General features: G+C 48.5%; 1 protein-coding gene across 1 annotated transcript in view; it reads right to left on the minus strand.

Moving 5' to 3' along the window:
• B4GALNT3 (beta-1,4-N-acetyl-galactosaminyltransferase 3) overlaps positions 1-14347 on the minus strand; it is a 100086-nt gene extending 85739 nt beyond the window's left edge. The window contains exon 1 of the mRNA XM_038387374.2: positions 14084-14347. Coding sequence (XP_038243302.1) covers positions 14084-14225 — 142 coding nt within the window. The 5' untranslated portion in view covers positions 14226-14347. The remainder of the gene's footprint in view (positions 1-14083) is intronic.
• Positions 14348-14713: the final 366 nt, after the last annotated feature.

The raw sequence follows: 14713 nt of genomic DNA on the forward strand, positions 1-14713 counted from the left end.
TAGCTAGAGTGATGCAAGCAGCCCCATGCACCCCTTGCACAAGAGAGTCCCCTGTTACCACTTAACCAGTACCAAAGATTGTACGCTACTTTTGCACTGACGTATGTCACTCAGCAGTAAACAGACACACATGGACCAAACCTAGCAATAGCTACAGGTTCCAGGAAGTGGCAGTTCTGGGTCAACCTGATCATCAAATGCTCTGAGAAAGCTGCAGCACGTTAGCAGGTTTAAACCACTCCTCTCCTGTCAGGTTGATCTGAGGATAATGAGCAATCTTAACATCTACAGATCCAAAGGATTCAGAAAAAAAAGAACAGGAGGACTTGTGGCACCTTAGAGACTAACAAATTTATTTGAGCATAAGCTTTTGTGAGCTACAGCTCACTTCATCGGATGCAAAGGAGGAGATCTCAGTGGGGAAGTCAGGAGATTGGTCCAAAGGGCAGGATCACCTTCGAGAATTCAAATGCCTGGCTAGAGAGAGAGTGAAGCAGGATATTGTTACAGTAGGATTCAGAGTAGCAGCCGTGTTAGTCTGTATTTGCAAAAAGAAAAGGAGGACTTGTGGCACCTTAGAGACTAACAAATTTATTTGAGCATAAGCTTTCGTGAGCTACAGCTCACTTCATCGGATGCAAAGGAGGAGATCTTAGTGGGGAAGTCAGAAGATTGGTCCAAAGGGCAGGATCACCTTCAAGAATTCATATGCCTGGCTAGAGAGAGAGTGAAGCAGGATATTAAACAGACTGGTTTAATGCCGTAGTTCAGTGGTGCCCAACCTTATTACACAGGAAGGCCATATAAACCTAAGCACAACCTTCTGTGGGCCAGACAGATTCTACATATTTTAATAAGATATAAAGTCACCTATATTGATTTATATTTTAAGTTCAGATTGTTTCATATGTATTTTGATAGGTCGTTTCTCTGTACAGTATTGTGTATTTACACACTTACATAAACTAAAATGATATAATCATGATGACAAAACGTTAATGATTCAGCCATTAGTATATTGTGTTGAAGCAGGCTGCAGGCGTTATACAATTCTATGGTGGGCTGGGCTGTAGGTTGGGCACCCCTGCATCAGTTGATAGGGTCCAGCTAAATGTATTTGTACAGCAGACCCAGCTAGTCTTGATTTTCTTCCAAGTGAAGTCTCATAGGGGGGCAGTTCAGTACCAGCCTGAGGGTACCAGCATATCTGAGTGCAGCAGGGGCAGGTAACCTGAGTTTCCAGCTCATGATAAGTTGCCTATTAAACTTTGTAATCCAGCTCTTTAAACATCCCATCAATTCTGACAACAGCAATACAAATGAAATCTCAAGTGTCAGCTAATGGACTGCAGAGCGAAGAAGCGATTCCCACCAGCCATCAACCATCTACATACAGCCTTCTTCACTTGGCCAAATTCATTATCGGGATTTGGGGGGGGGGGATGTTTGCCTTCTTCTGAAACATCAGGCACTGGTCACTGTCAAGTGGCAGAACACCAACTTCATGGAACTATGCTCTCCTCCACTGTGGCTGATCTTACTGGATGTTCCCATGCACTGTGGTTTGGACCCATTCCTAATAAAAAAGCAAGACTAATGAATCTATACTGGAGTGGTGTTGCTTTGATCAGCATTCCCTCCCACAGTGGCCAAGCACAAATTGTGTCTTTCTTTTTTCATGTTAAAAATAGCCTGATGGCCCCAAAGCAGCCACTTCTTCTTTGGCCTCTGGCAAAGAAAAGGAAAGGGAAGCCAGAGACCCACTTGAAAGTTTGATTTTCTTATTTAACTGGAATGAAAATTACAGAGCGACCAGCCGGGAGGGAGGTGTCCTTGTTCAGAGCAGCTGTGCACATGGTTGACATGACATCAAGGGGGGAAGCTGTCGCTCCCTTAGTTCATTCTTCTCTTAGAGCCCTCTCTCCCCACAGAAAACAGTCAGCTTTAGTCCCCAGCTAATTTTATTGTAACAGCTAATGAAAAGGAGACCGAACAAGGAGTTCCTACACATCTGTGTATGTCCTACCAGGGGGATTAAGGTGGCTGCATCACAGCTAGATGGCCAGATGCCCAGACACCCCAACTTCATCCATCCCATGTGCCCTGGCTTCTCAGTTGATAATAGGGAAAGTGGGATTTTGCCTCCATTTCAGTGCAAGTTGTTGTCTGGCAACCACTCCTGGGCCTGAGATCAGGCCTTTCTTTGTTTTTACTGCCCTTCTGATTGTAGTCCTTCCCTCTCTGAGGCTCACATTCCTTCGTGCTGGGCCTTTGTGTACTGCCTGTTGGCATCCCTGTTAAACTATCTGTACCCAATGGAGTATGGACATTCTATATCTCTTAGCTACCCCAGCCTATGGCCTCAGCTGTCTGCTGCTGAACGGCCTCACTACCTTCTCCCCATAAATAACCATTTTATGCAGCCCCAGCTCTCACACCCTGACACCTGTTAGACTCCGCTCTTGTTGTGGTGTTATGTGACAGGGAGAGCAGAAGTTTTCCATCTACCTTCTCTGTACTGTTCATTGTTTGATATACTTTTATCACATACCCTCTTATTTGACTCCTTTCCGAGGTAAACTATCCCAGTCTTTTCAATCTCTCTTCATATGAGTGTTTCCAGGCCCTTCATCATTACCGTTGCCCCTTTCTGAGCCGCCTCTAATTCTGCAATATCCTCTTTGAGATGGGGTGACCAGTGCTGAACACGGCATTCCAGGAGACTGCACCACTGATTTATACAAAGACATTATATTATTCTCTGTATTGCTCTCCATCCCATCTGTAGGCATCCTAACATCTGGTTTGCCTTTTTGATCACAGCTGAATGTTGAACCAAGGTCTTCATTGAGCTGTCCTGAGTGACACCCACATCCTTTTCCTGAGCTCATATAGTTAATTTAGAACATTCTAAGGCAGGGGTGGGCAAACTATGGTCTGGGGGCCGTATCCGGCCCATCAGACATTTTATTCCGGCCCTTGAGCTCCCACCGGGGAGCGGGATCTGGGACTTGGCGGGATCTGGGACTCGAGCTCCAGCCACGGAGCAGGGACTTGTCCCGCTCCATGCATGCTGTGGCTCCTGGAAGCAGCAGCATGTCCCCCATCTGGCTCCTACACTTAGGGGCAGGCAGGGGCTCTGCACGCTGCCCCTGCCACCATGTAGGAGCCGGAGGGGGGACACACCGTTGCTTCTGGGAGTTGCCCGGAGCCTGCACATCTGACCCCCTCCTGCACCCCTGACCCCCTCCTGCACCCCAACCTCCTGCCTGAGCTCTGATCCTCCTCCAACCCCTCAGTCCCAGCGGGGAGCATCCTCCTGCACCCCCAACCCCTCATACCCAGACCCACCCCAGAGCCCTCACCCCTTGCCCCACACCCCAACTCCCTGCCCCAGCCCGGAGCCCCCTCCCACACCCTGAACTCCTCATTTCTGGCCCCAACCTAGAGCCTGCACCCCCAGCTGGAGCCCTCACCCCCTCCCACACCCAAACCCCCAATTTTGTGATCATGGGCTGCCATACAATTTCCATATCCAGATGTGGTCCTTGGGCCAAAAAGTTTGCCACCTGTTCTAAGGTGTAGGAGTAGTTTAATTTTTTACTGCAATGTGCATTACTGTGCATTTATCAACACCAAACTTAGTTTGCCATCAGGCTGCCCAGTCACCTGGCTTGACTGGGTCCCTCTGAAGTTCACAGTCCATTTCAAAATTGTCCAGATAGAGGACAAAGATGAGACACTGATCAGCTCTTTAAAGGGTTGAATTCTTCTCCTCCACCCTCTCTTCTCCTCTGGAGGCTACAATCCAGGCAAGTTTCGTGAGTGGGAAGCCATGAGACATTCAAGTGTGACCATGGTTGCCTCATTGGGTTTTGTTGTAGTAATGCACATATCAGCAGAGCAGGTTGCATAATGAAAGCAGAACAGGTGAGTGCCTAGGGCAGCAAGGCTAGCAGTGGCACAAAGGCAGGACAGGCTGAGTCTAGAATAAAAGACAGCAACAATACAGCCTGCTGCAAAACTCCTACTGAAGTCAACTGGAGCCCATATAAGGCTTCACATCTATACATATTAAAGCACTTCACAAAGATGAGTAAAGCAGCAGCATCAATTTTACAAACTAGGTTAACTGAGGCACAGACAGAACAAGTGACCATTTAGGCAGCTAAATATTAGGGGCAGTAAAATCTTTGGTAGCTGGTTATTGTGGGGCTGGGAGGGGGTGTGTATACATGCCCATTTTCCTAAGGCAACAAAACCCCAGCTCTGCCCATCAGTGAACCTCTCCTTAAATATGCGGAGATGCCTGCTCCAAAGAGAGAAACCGAGACTGAAGGAAGAATAGGTCTGAGAAGGAGGGTTTCCTATGAAGCCCTAGGACTGCACCTGCACTGCCCCATCCTAGCTAGGACTCCCAAGGTTTTCCTCTGAGGCATCTCATCTCCCTGAGTGTGACACTTCCGCTTCTCATCTCAATGGGATTTTTGAAAAGCAAGGGACTCTGGGCTCTCTTCAGGGAGATTTAATACCATTCTCCTCTCTGACCCAGCCAAGCCTGGAAAGACAGACACAGCTCTTGGCAAGAAACGTCCGATCTAAATTTAGCCTCCAGCTCTCCACCCAGGCAGCTCAAATACTTTGGAAGGCTGGGCAATGGTGAGGTAATGACCGGGAGATTCTTTCTTTAGGCAGCCCACATGGCCATACACTGCCAGCTAAATATAAACCTGGTGAACGGAACAACATGTGTTGGTTCTGGATGAAGCAGCTCCCATTGAGCGTCTCACGAGGAGGGAGAAAGACCAATTTCATCCTCCAGGGAACCAGGGTTCTGGACACAGGGAGACATCACTAGTGATACTCAGTCCCCATCAGAGCACAGGCCTGCCTTTGTCTCTTGGACTTTCAGGCCTCTTTCAGGAGCATATGTGGTCTAAATCTTTATTGAAAGATCAAGGCCCAATACCTTGGAATCCAGCACACAACTGAAAGCAAATATAGTCGCTGGAACATCACATAGCTCATAAGGCATGAGTGAGAACAGGTCTCACTCCCTCCACTCCCCATCCCTTTCCACAGTGCTGGCGGGAAAAGCACAGCTGATAAAAAGCTGAAGCATAAAGCATACTACCAGGATGCAGCTTTTCTTGCATCACTCCTGCTTCACAACTGCCTGAGCTTGTACGTGCAACATAGTGTGATACTCATGCTACTGTAACATGTGACTCAATGCAAATTCCATGCCCAGATAAACTCTCAAAGAGACATTAGCATTCACCTGATGCAGAAAGAAGGAATCAAGCTGTTGCAGCACTACGGCCCAGGTGCAATGTGCCCCTGAGTAATCACAGTCCAACCTGACTCACCAAGGCAGGAGAGAGTGGCCTGGGAATATGTACTGTGCAAAAGTCTTGGCATCTCTATGCCAGTCATACACGTCATGGGTAAACAAATGGGGCATTACAACAGTCACTTTGTAATAATCCTATATAACATTTGTACGGCACCTTCACCCTAGAAGGATCCCCAAACCCTTTACAAACTATGGTCCTCATCCCAAGAATGCTAAGCACTTGCACCTCACATTGACTGCAGTGGGAGGCACAGACTCTCAGGATCAGACCCTGCATATACACAGGAATCCCATCACAACTGAAATGAAGTGGAAGGGAAACAGCCAGGCAAACATATAACTTGCAGCACCCCACAGAGCAGTGGTGACGAGGTAATTTGGCCCACGACAGATAATCATAGGCAGTGTTAGTCCAACATCCCCCACAAGGCCCTGCCAACATGCCTTATGACTGACCTGAAGGAACCATCAGCAAGGAACAAGAGAGAAGATCAGTCTTGGTGGACTTAGCTTCTCTGCTGAGTATGCCAATAAAGAAACCAATTATAATCGTGGTTCTTGTGATGTGGACACACATTCATTAGGGTCTGGACTGAGATCCATCAACTCCACCCAGGCCATTAAGCCACCAACAGATGATAATGACTTTTGCTCATTCCCACCCTCACCTGGAGTTAAATGGATGATGTAGAAGAGAAAGTCTCCATACCCATTAGCAATATCCAGAGCCATCTAGTGTTCTAGGGAACTGGATTCCTGGAAAAGTTTGTGTTTGAGGCTATATGGAAGCATATCTCCTAGGGCCTTCAAAAGCATAGGAATATCACAGGCAAACCTGGAAGTGAGGGCATTTTTCTGCTGCTAGCACCTTCCATGAGGCAATCATTTTGAAGGTTTTACCTTTTAGTTTGCTGTCTTTTCCCTTTGGCTTATAGTTTATACTCAATGCGTAATAGAAAAGTATGTGCAGCCACAAGTCTGCCCATGAGCATTGCATCACCCTGCATGCAAATAATCATGCACAGCAGTGCAACTGTATGTGTAATGTGTGTGCCCATGAACCACTGTACGTAAATTTACTTGGAAAGATCCCTCTGTGTTTCTGGACACACTTGTTTCTCGGTGTGCTTGGGCACAGCAGCTAGAGAGAAAGGATGACACACTTGAACAAACCAGGGCTGGTTTCAAGGAAACAGCCTCAGGCTGCACCCAGCTTGCTGCTTCCCTTGTACACAAATGCACACACACCTGCCAGTACTACGTCCAGATTCTGAGCAATTCACAGTGCTACATCATACCCTGGAGACAGAAGAGCCCACCCCCAGGAAAGAGAAAAGGGCCTGCTCCGGGGAGGTACGGAGGGAAGGGAGCCAGGAGTTGAATGCTGGGAGAAGGAAAGAAGGTCCTGCCAAAAGAGGCCCATGGCCCTTTAAAAGTGGTATTATTAGCTCATTTGTCCGGTTTCTTCTGAGCCCTCCTCATTTTCCACCTCAGATACTGGGACTATGCACTATTGTGTTAGGAGAGCTGCTGCGCTAAACTTTGGAAACCAGACAGAACCATTTGTTGCTCAGCCCGTCACAAACTAGACAGAAAGACAATGCACTCCCAGCATCATTTTATACATAAAGAAATTAGAAGGAACAGAGAAGAGTGGGAGGGACAGGTTTAGCAAGGGCCTCTGGTTACCGTGTTCCAACCAGTGACACCCTCCCAGCAATCTAATCTAATCCAATCCTCCACATAGAGGTCTTGATTACTCAATGTGTCATTCACCTCTGCCACAAGGAAATTCAGTGCATGTTAGGACTGTTTGTACTTTTTAGAGCCTCATGAGACATCTCTGCCTCTGCTGCAGAATGTATCACAGTCTATGCAAGAACAGCTGATATTTTCAAAATCCCTAACCTCTGAATTTCACGGGGTCCAAGGATGGCTTTTCACTTTGTTCACTACCTCTTAGTTGTTAATGTAAGGAGTGCAGCTCTCATTCCTATACTAAAAGCAGAGGGAAAGCTCCCCTGCCGCTCCTGGCTTGGAATCTGCTCCCTTGACATTTCCCCTCCACCTTAGCTGGTGACAGGAGGATTTGCCAGGCAAGGGAATGTGAAATGAAAGCAGCAGGAGCTGTTGCCTGACAAGGCAGTTCCTACAGCTTCCAGGCTTTCCACCAGGGGATGGTACGGAAACAGCATCTGATGGGACAAGCTGTGGTGGCCCAGCCACAAGCCCTCTATCCACCTCTGTGCCTTAAAGTCAATGGTATTGTGAGTGAGTATAATTCAGAGCAGATAATTTGGCTTCCAGTGTTCTATTGAGAGAGGGCTTCAATTTCCAAAATGGTCAGTTCAGCACCTTTCCCGAACAATACATTCCATTTAGAAAAAACAAAGCTACTCTATTTCTAGCACTCTAGCTAGAGGAGGCACCTGACTGCAAAGCTTTTCCACTAACAGTCCCTCACCAAAGAGTTTAACTCCTGTCAATGGCGGGGGGTAAACAAACTGTCTATGACTCCTCAGATTCCTTCCCAGAGGGTCACTTTACTGCCTGCAGCGTTGTTTCAAATGATGACAGCCAGACCCTGGGTGAGAAGAGCTGCCCATCACTGACCACGGCTTTGCTTTCCCTATGTTGTTTGCAGCTCATGCCAGTTTCCTTTTTTTTTTTCCCTCACTTGATTGTCAACATGTTCATTTAAGGATCCTAAAAATCCCAATCAGACCAACAAGTTCTTTTACTATTGCCAATGAGATGTCACATTCCTATCAGTCAGACTTCCAGGCAATAAGCAATAGCTTGGAAAATGAAATGTGATCAGAAATTAACAATTGAATTGAATTGAAATCTGGGGGGAGGGTGTGTGCGGTGATTGCTGATTGGAGCATCTCTCTCAAAGCAGTGGACTCAGTCCTTCAAGGATGATGGTCCACACTCTAATTTGCTACTCTGATGCATTCCCTTCATTCACAGAAAGTCTCCTCCCTCCTCTAGAAAATAGCCCAAACCAACCACCTCAGTCCAAACATCTGATCCAGACTGTGTGTTCTGAATCTGAACTCTGTGGTTCAGGCTCATCTCTCAGTCTCCAACCTTCTCTCTAAGGGTATGTCTATACTACAAAATTAGGTCAATTTTAGAGAAGTCAATTTTTAGAATTCGATTTTATATAGTTGATTGCGTATGTCCACACTCAGCGCATTAAGTCGGTGGAGTGCATCCTCACTACTGTGGCTAGCATCGACTTACGGAGCGGCGCACTGTGGGTAGCTATCCCACAGTCTCCACCACCCATCAGAATTCTGTGTTAAGCTCCCAATGCCTGATGGGGCAAAAACATTGTCGCGGGTGGTTTTGGGTACATGTTGTCAGTTGCCCCTCCCTCCATGAAAGCAACGGAACACAATCATTTTGCGTCTTTTTTCCTGGGTTACCCGTGCAGACGCCATACCACGGCAAGCATGGACCCCATTGAGCTCATCGTCACCGCTGCTGTTGCAGCAGACGGTGCAATAGGACTGGTAGCTGTCCTCATCAGATATGTAGCTTGGACGGGGGTTCTGGCAATGTCTTCCCTGCCCAGCTCTTAGCAACCTCCAGGGAATGGTGTACGGCTCCACCGCTTCTGCTGCATCTCTGCTCTCTTGCTCTTTTGTGAGCTGGAGGCTTCTGCCACAGGCTGCTCGCCCAGCCGGCAGCGTGGTGCGGTTGCACCTACCCCAGCCTACCCCTTGCTTACATGGCTCATGAAGCCTGGACAGTAGTAAGAAGCAGTTCAACGATAGGCTGAGCAAGTGCAGAATGGTGGTAGAATGTTCCTGGGACGTTTAAAAGCTCACTGGCACCATTGGCTGACAAGGTCAGACCTCAGCACAACCAACATTCCCATTGTTATTGCTGCTTGCTGTGTGTTCCATAATATCGATGAGAGTAAGGTAGAAGACGTTTATGGCAGGGTGGGAGGTTGAGGCAAATCGCATGGAGTCTGATTTTGAGCAGCCAGACACCAGGGCGATTAGAAGAGCGCAGGTAGGGGCTCTGCACATCAGAGAGGCTTTGAAAACCAGTTTCATGACTGTCCAGGCTTCGGTGTGACAGTTATGTGTGTTTCTGCTTGATGCAAAGCCACCCCCGTTGTCAATTTTAATTCCCTGTAAGCCAACCATTGTTCCCCCCTTCGAAATAAAGCAACCATTGTTTTGAAACCATGCATTCTTTCTTTATTAATTTAAAAAAAAAAAGAGAGAGAGATAACGGACGAGGTAGCCTGGGTGGGGTGGGGGAGGAGGGAAGGACAAGGCCACATTGCTTATTGTAGCCACACTAAAAATCAAACTGTTTGAATGACAGCCTTCTGTTGCTTGGGCCATCCTCTGGAGGGGAGTGGTTGGGTGCCCGGAGCCTCCCCCGCCCAATGTTCTTGGGCTTCTGGGGAGGAGGCTATGGAACATGGGGAGGAGGATAGGCGGCTATACAGTGGATGCAGTGGGGGTCTGTGCTCTTGTTGGCTTTCCTGCAGCTCCAACAGACACTTCATCATGTTTGTTTGCTCCCCCAACAGACACTTCATCATGTCCATTTGCTCCCCCATTAGCCTCAGCATCGCATCCTGATTCCGCTCTTCACAGTCAATTAATTCTTTCCTGGCCTCTGCCACTGAATGCCTTCATGCATTAAGCTGTGCCCTATCAGTGTGGGAGGACTGCATGAGCTCAGAAAACATGTCATCGCGAGTGCATTTTTTTCACCTTCTAATCTGCGATAACCTCAGGGACGGAGATGATCGGGAGAGCGTAGAAACATTCTACACTCTATGATTCTGGGGGGACTGCACGGTCACCTGTGCTGCTGAGTTCGCCATGCTGACTAAACAGGAAATGAAATTCAAAAGTTCCCGGGGCTTTTCCTGTGTACCTGGCTAGTGCAGAGTTCAAAGTGCTGTCCAGAGCAGTCACAATGAAGCACTATGGGATAGCTCCCGGAGGCTAATACTGTTGATTTGCATCCGCACTACCCCAAATTCGACCCAGCAAGGTCGATTTTAGCGCTACTCCCCTCATCGGGGAGGAGTACAGAAGTAGATTTTAAGAGCCCTTTAGGTCAATGGAACGGGGTTCGTTGTGTGGATGCAGTCATTTTTAAATCCACCTAACGCGGCTAAATTGGACCTAATCCCGTAGTGTAGACCAGGGCTCAGTTTATACACAAATGAACATTTGGAACCAGATCCTCAGGTATAAACCATGTAGATCCATTAAAGTCAATGGACACTGATTTACACCAGCTGAGGATTGACCTTTGCAGTGTATATTTTTAGGACCTAATTCTCATCTCACTAAGACCCATTTACACTTGTTTAAGCCTGAGTTTGGTGGAGCTACTCGTGTGAGAGGAGGATCAGGGCCTTAGTTTCTATACTTCTACTTGTAAGGTCCATACCATTGTAAGGCCATTTGACAACATCTCCCCTCACCCTACAAAAATGTTGTGGGGGAACATACTTGGAAGGAACTGAGATGACTTCAGCCTTGCTCTGCGAAATGGATTCTGACGGCTGAAACAGCAGTGCAGCACTATGGCATGCTCATAACTTGAACTCTGTTCTGTGAGTAGTGGAAATGGGGGGAATGGAGTGTTTCTGGTGACTCCAGATTGGCCTTGGGGGTGAGCTCACTTCTTTGGAAAATGTTCCATAGTCATAAAAGAAATATCAGCTGGGCCTCAACACATAGGCTATTCCATAAGCACCATCTAGAGACAGTTGAGAAAACTCAGTCACAAACTTAGGAATGGAAATGCTGATCTACTGTAGGCCCCCTTCCAACTAACAATTCTAGGATTCTCTGCTACTGAAGGAGAGAGTCTAAGCACTCTTGCCTGGAAAATTACTGAAACTTGTGGGTTTTAAAACAACAAACACGGAGGCTGTTGCATCAGAAAAGTTGCTAAGATAAATGCTGACTGGTACTCTGTTGTGCCTTGCAGCAGGTCTTTCCACCTGGGAGACTGGGAAGGAAGGAGAGCCAAAAACAAAAGAGAAGAATGAACAGATTTGAAAACCTCCCTTCTCCTTCAGCTCTTGGGGTCTCAGAAAAGACCACCACAATGGAGTCAAAACCAAAGCTGCCTTTGCCCCAACAGGTAGAACTTCTACTGAGCTGTAATAGCCCAAGAGAAACAAACACTATTTGTTTTTCATTCCTACCTTTGATTTCTTTTCAAACAAAACAGGTCTTTGTAGGTAATGAGGTAGGAGGGAGAGTCACAGATTAACTTTGTTACTGTTGGCAGTTAATATGGTTCTCCCCACCATGCCAGGAAAATAGGACTCTAGATTACTAAGGTGTTGAGGGAGACCGAGCTCTCCGAGCACTCCTTGTATATGCACATTTGCTCTGCCCCTGCTGCACTGCAGCCTAGTGCCATCTACCTATCTGTTTATTCATTCTAGGGTTTTAAAAGTAGTATCTGATCACCTTCCACATAAAACCAAGAGCAAGGTCCCTAGCAGGCTTCCTGGAGTCTCCAGCAGGTCTCCCTTTTTAGGGACCAAACGCTGTTTGTTGCTGAAGTAACCTGTTTTGTGTTTTGTAGAGATGTTATTAGATTTCCTTATTTTTTGGGGAGGTGGAGGGGGAGAGGCTTTTAGGGGTGACAGTGTTGCGAGTGCCTTTCTTAAAATGGAAAGGCTTTCACCTGGCACAAGGACTTTTCCCATGTGCTAGTGCAATTCATACCTCCAGGAGCAGAGGAGGAAACAGAACACAAATCACAATAAGGTTTACTTGCTCACTGTCCTTGTCTCTCTTTACTTTCTTGCTCTTGCTGCTTGTGCCTTCCCACCACTTTCTCATCACTGCTAGTATGAAAGCTTTTTCTTTGGCGGCTCCTGACATCTGAAACAACCTCTGCCTTATGACTATTTCGAAATATCTCAAAATATCCCATTTTGAACTCTTTGTCCATGTCTCATAATTCCACCATTCCTCCATCATTTAGGAGTTTGCATTCAAGGGATACAGTTTTAGGCACTTGATGGATAGATTGTGAGGAAGATATTATACAAAGTAAAATTGTATTGCACTCTATTTCCATTTTCTGCAGTAAACAAACAAACCACAATGAATGCCCCTAGTTGTAAAAGCTATCCATAGCAGTCCATAGCTGCAGGTCAGTTTAAATCAACAGGATTGATTACGGTGCTATCATAGCTAGGAGGATTAAACCTCTGTCACTGTTAAAAGCAGCAGTTCAACAAAAAAATTATTGTTTTGCCCAAGAGAACAGAGTTGCTATATAACAGGTGGGCGCAGTGTAAAGCCCAGCTCCTGCAATGAACTTTGTGAAGGTGGACATCTGTGCTGTCACGGAGCTTATTGTTGGCTCAGGTTTTGATTTTCAGAATTTAGGCCCCGACACCCTTGTCTCTTAAAACTAACAATCAAACGATTTAAGATGTGTGTGGGCGGTGGGATGCTTAAAAGCATTAATGTTCCTATAATTTAAAAAAATCCACTCATGGAAATAGTTGTTTTCAAATAAACACCTGCAATAGCAGCATTTCCCAACCTTTTGAAAGCTCAGTCCTCTTCAGACAAATGAAACCAACTGCACCTGCTTACAACCCAGATGGGTTGTTAAAGGCCTTCCCAAAACAAGGAATGACTCAGAACAGCCTATGTAAATCTTCAAAATATACTTAATCTCCATTTTAACAGGCTCTGATGAACAGTGACATAGTTAACATGACTGACATTTAAAGTACCAGGGCATCTGAGTTAGCACCCACCAGAATGAAGGAACAGAACAACTCACACCACAGAGTTATTGTTCCAGGCTCTTTGCAAACTCAGGTGAACATCGCTGCATGGGTTACACTTGGGTCACATTTTGAAAGTGTTGTTTGTATCAGAACAGCTAGAGGCTTACAGTTTTTAAAAATGAAAGCTAAGACTTTGGAGAGCATTGCAAAGCCTGTCTGCAACCAAGGGTAATCCTTTATGCCTATGCCACACTCTGGGAAACACCATATTGTATTAGGAAGCAATGCTTTTGCGGACTGGAGAACCTGAAAAGAATACTGACTATAAACAAATGGGAAACTGACTTCTTTGATTTTCATGGCCAAATGGGGAAGAAATGCAAATAGGAAAGAAATAAAGATCAGAAAACAGTGCCTGTAAATGGGATCTTTACTATCCTCCAGCTTCCTAATCTGTGTTATTAATACAGTGAAGGGGATGTGTTTGTTCAGAACACGCGATAGTGTCCCACATTTGTGGGAAGTGGGAGGCTCCTTGCTGGGTTGGCAGGTGTTCTCCATAGGGCAGCAGTACCGGGCCGAGGGAAGGAAGGGCCAAACAGCAGGAAACACATGAGATTCCCCATCCACGTCAAAAAGCAAACCAAAATGCTGCGCCCCAGCACCCTTTCCTTTTCCTCCCCAGCCTCTGGCGGGCAGAGTCCGGGAAGAGCCGGCCGAGCGGTTCCTCCTTTCTGTGGGCAGCGATACCAGCCGCCGGCGCTGGGAGGTAGCAGCCCGCCCGGGACCCCCCGTCCCGATGAGCGCAGGGCTCTGCCCCGCAGCTCCGCCCTCGCCCCCTTGCGCCGGACCGAGCTGTGCCGCGAGCATGGCGGAGGAGCAGGGCTCAGGGCTTCCCCTCCCGGGCCGGGAAGGCTCCGCACCCCCCGGCAGGTCCCGCGGTCCCCGCCCCCGGGGAGACTCACTGTGGTTCAGGGGGTGCCCGCTGGCCTCCGCCGACGCCACCAGCTCCAGGTAGGCGGCCCAGAGCCCCGCCATCAGCAGTCCCAGGGCCAGCAGCAGCCGGAGCCGCCTCCGGAGCACCTTGCCCAGCGGGCGGCTCCTCATCCCGCTGCTCAGGTCGCCCCGTGCCAGCCCCGCGCGGGGCTCCGGGACATGCTGTGCCCCCGGGGGGGGGGGGGACACCCCGCCCCAGCCTTCACCTGCGCGCCGCACAGTCTCTAGGCTCGGCTCCCCCCTGCCCGGGCGCTGGTGCCCGACTCCCACCCCGCCCCTCTCTGCAGGCGCGGCCGCTGAGCCCGGCTTCCCTGTCTGCTCGCGCTCTGCAGCCCCAGGCGCGCCCCCCCCCCTCCAGGGGCGGGATCTCCCAGGGCCGAACTCCAGCCGCCGCCGCCGCCTCCACTTACAGCGGCTCCTGCTCGCCCGCGCTCGGCCCTGCTGCTGGCTCGGGCGGGGGAGCCCTGGGCGCCAGCGGCCCCGCGCGAGCCACGCTCGCCGTCCTGCCGGCCGCCCCCGGGGGCCTGGCAACGTGGGGGGAGGGGATCCCGCTGTGCGGGGGCAAGGGCAGGGGGCCTGTCCCCGACACCGGAGAAGGC

Source organism: Dermochelys coriacea, chromosome 1 (genome assembly GCF_009764565.3).
Source record: "Dermochelys coriacea isolate rDerCor1 chromosome 1, rDerCor1.pri.v4, whole genome shotgun sequence".
NCBI classification, from domain to species: Eukaryota; Metazoa; Chordata; order Testudines; family Dermochelyidae; genus Dermochelys; species Dermochelys coriacea.